Source organism: Eimeria mitis, genomic scaffold (genome assembly GCF_000499745.2).
Source record: "Eimeria mitis Houghton genomic scaffold, Emh_scaff2072, whole genome shotgun sequence".
In the NCBI taxonomy this organism is placed as follows: Eukaryota; Apicomplexa; class Conoidasida; order Eucoccidiorida; family Eimeriidae; genus Eimeria; species Eimeria mitis.
Window position 1 is genome coordinate 6,095 of NW_013570397.1, and position 935 is coordinate 7,029.

Below are 935 nucleotides of genomic sequence, written 5' to 3' on the forward strand. Positions count from 1 at the left end.
CAGCAGCAGCAGCAGCAGCAGAGTTCGCAAGTGCTGCAGCCGTTGCAGCAGATGCAGCAGCTGCAGCAGCTGCAGCAGCTGCAGCAGACCCTGCGGGAGCAGCTGCTGCAGCGAGGAGCCTTGCTGCTGCCGTGCTTCCCTCCAGAGGAGCTGCTGCTGTTTATTGCTTCTGTAGGCAGCGGGCAGGACGAGCTGCTGCAGCAAGCCTTCGGGTGTATGTACACCGCAGTGCCCTTCTATACACCTCAACAGCTGGCAACAGTGAGCTCGTTCTACTGCTAGTTGCTGCTAGTTCTTCTGCTGCTGTTGATAGTGCCGCAACAGCAGCAGCAGCAGCTGCTGCTGCTGTAGTTGCTGCAGTTGCTGCTGCTGCTGCTCCTTGTGAAAGACTCTGCCTTCAAGGCGAGACATGGCCTACCGTACAGGAATCTAGGGTTTAGGGATTAGGGTTTAGGGTTTAGGGTTTAGGGTTTTGTGTGTGTATGCGCAGGCCTTTGTGCTGCTCAGCGAGAGCGGAGTGAAGGAGCCGTCGTTGCATCTGCGGCTGCTGCTGCAGCTTTTAGCTTTTGTCTCTTTGCTGCCAGCAAAAGTACATCTGCAGCAGCAACNTGCTGCTGCTGCTGCTGCTGTTGCTGCTGCTGCTGAAGGGACTACTGTGCAGCAGCTTCGCAGCTAGCAAATCTCTTTCCAGGCAGCAGCAACAAAAGCTCTCAGGCTGCTGCTGCTGCTGCTGCTGCTATTGCTACTGCTGCTGCTGCTCCTGCTGCTGCTGCTGGTATCGTGGCTGCTACTGCTGCTGCTGCTGCTGCTGACGGCAGAGTGAAGCTCAACCTGCTTTTGTGTGTTTGCTGCAGTCGGCCTGCGCAGTGGCAGAAGCCCTCAGCGCTGCAGCGGCTGTCTCCCGGCCCCCTAGAGATACAGCAGCAGCAGCAGCA

At 57.7% G+C, this 935-nt stretch overlaps 1 protein-coding gene across 1 annotated transcript in view; it reads left to right on the plus strand.

The window, feature by feature from the left end:
- The window catches only part of EMH_0048210 (uncharacterized protein), a gene marked incomplete at both ends in the record, with an annotated part of 8,678 nt that overhangs the window by 5,778 nt on the left and 1,965 nt on the right, over window positions 1-935 (plus strand). The window contains 2 exon segments of the mRNA XM_013496381.1: window positions 1-261; window positions 491-589. Coding sequence (XP_013351835.1) covers window positions 1-261; window positions 491-589 — 360 coding nt within the window.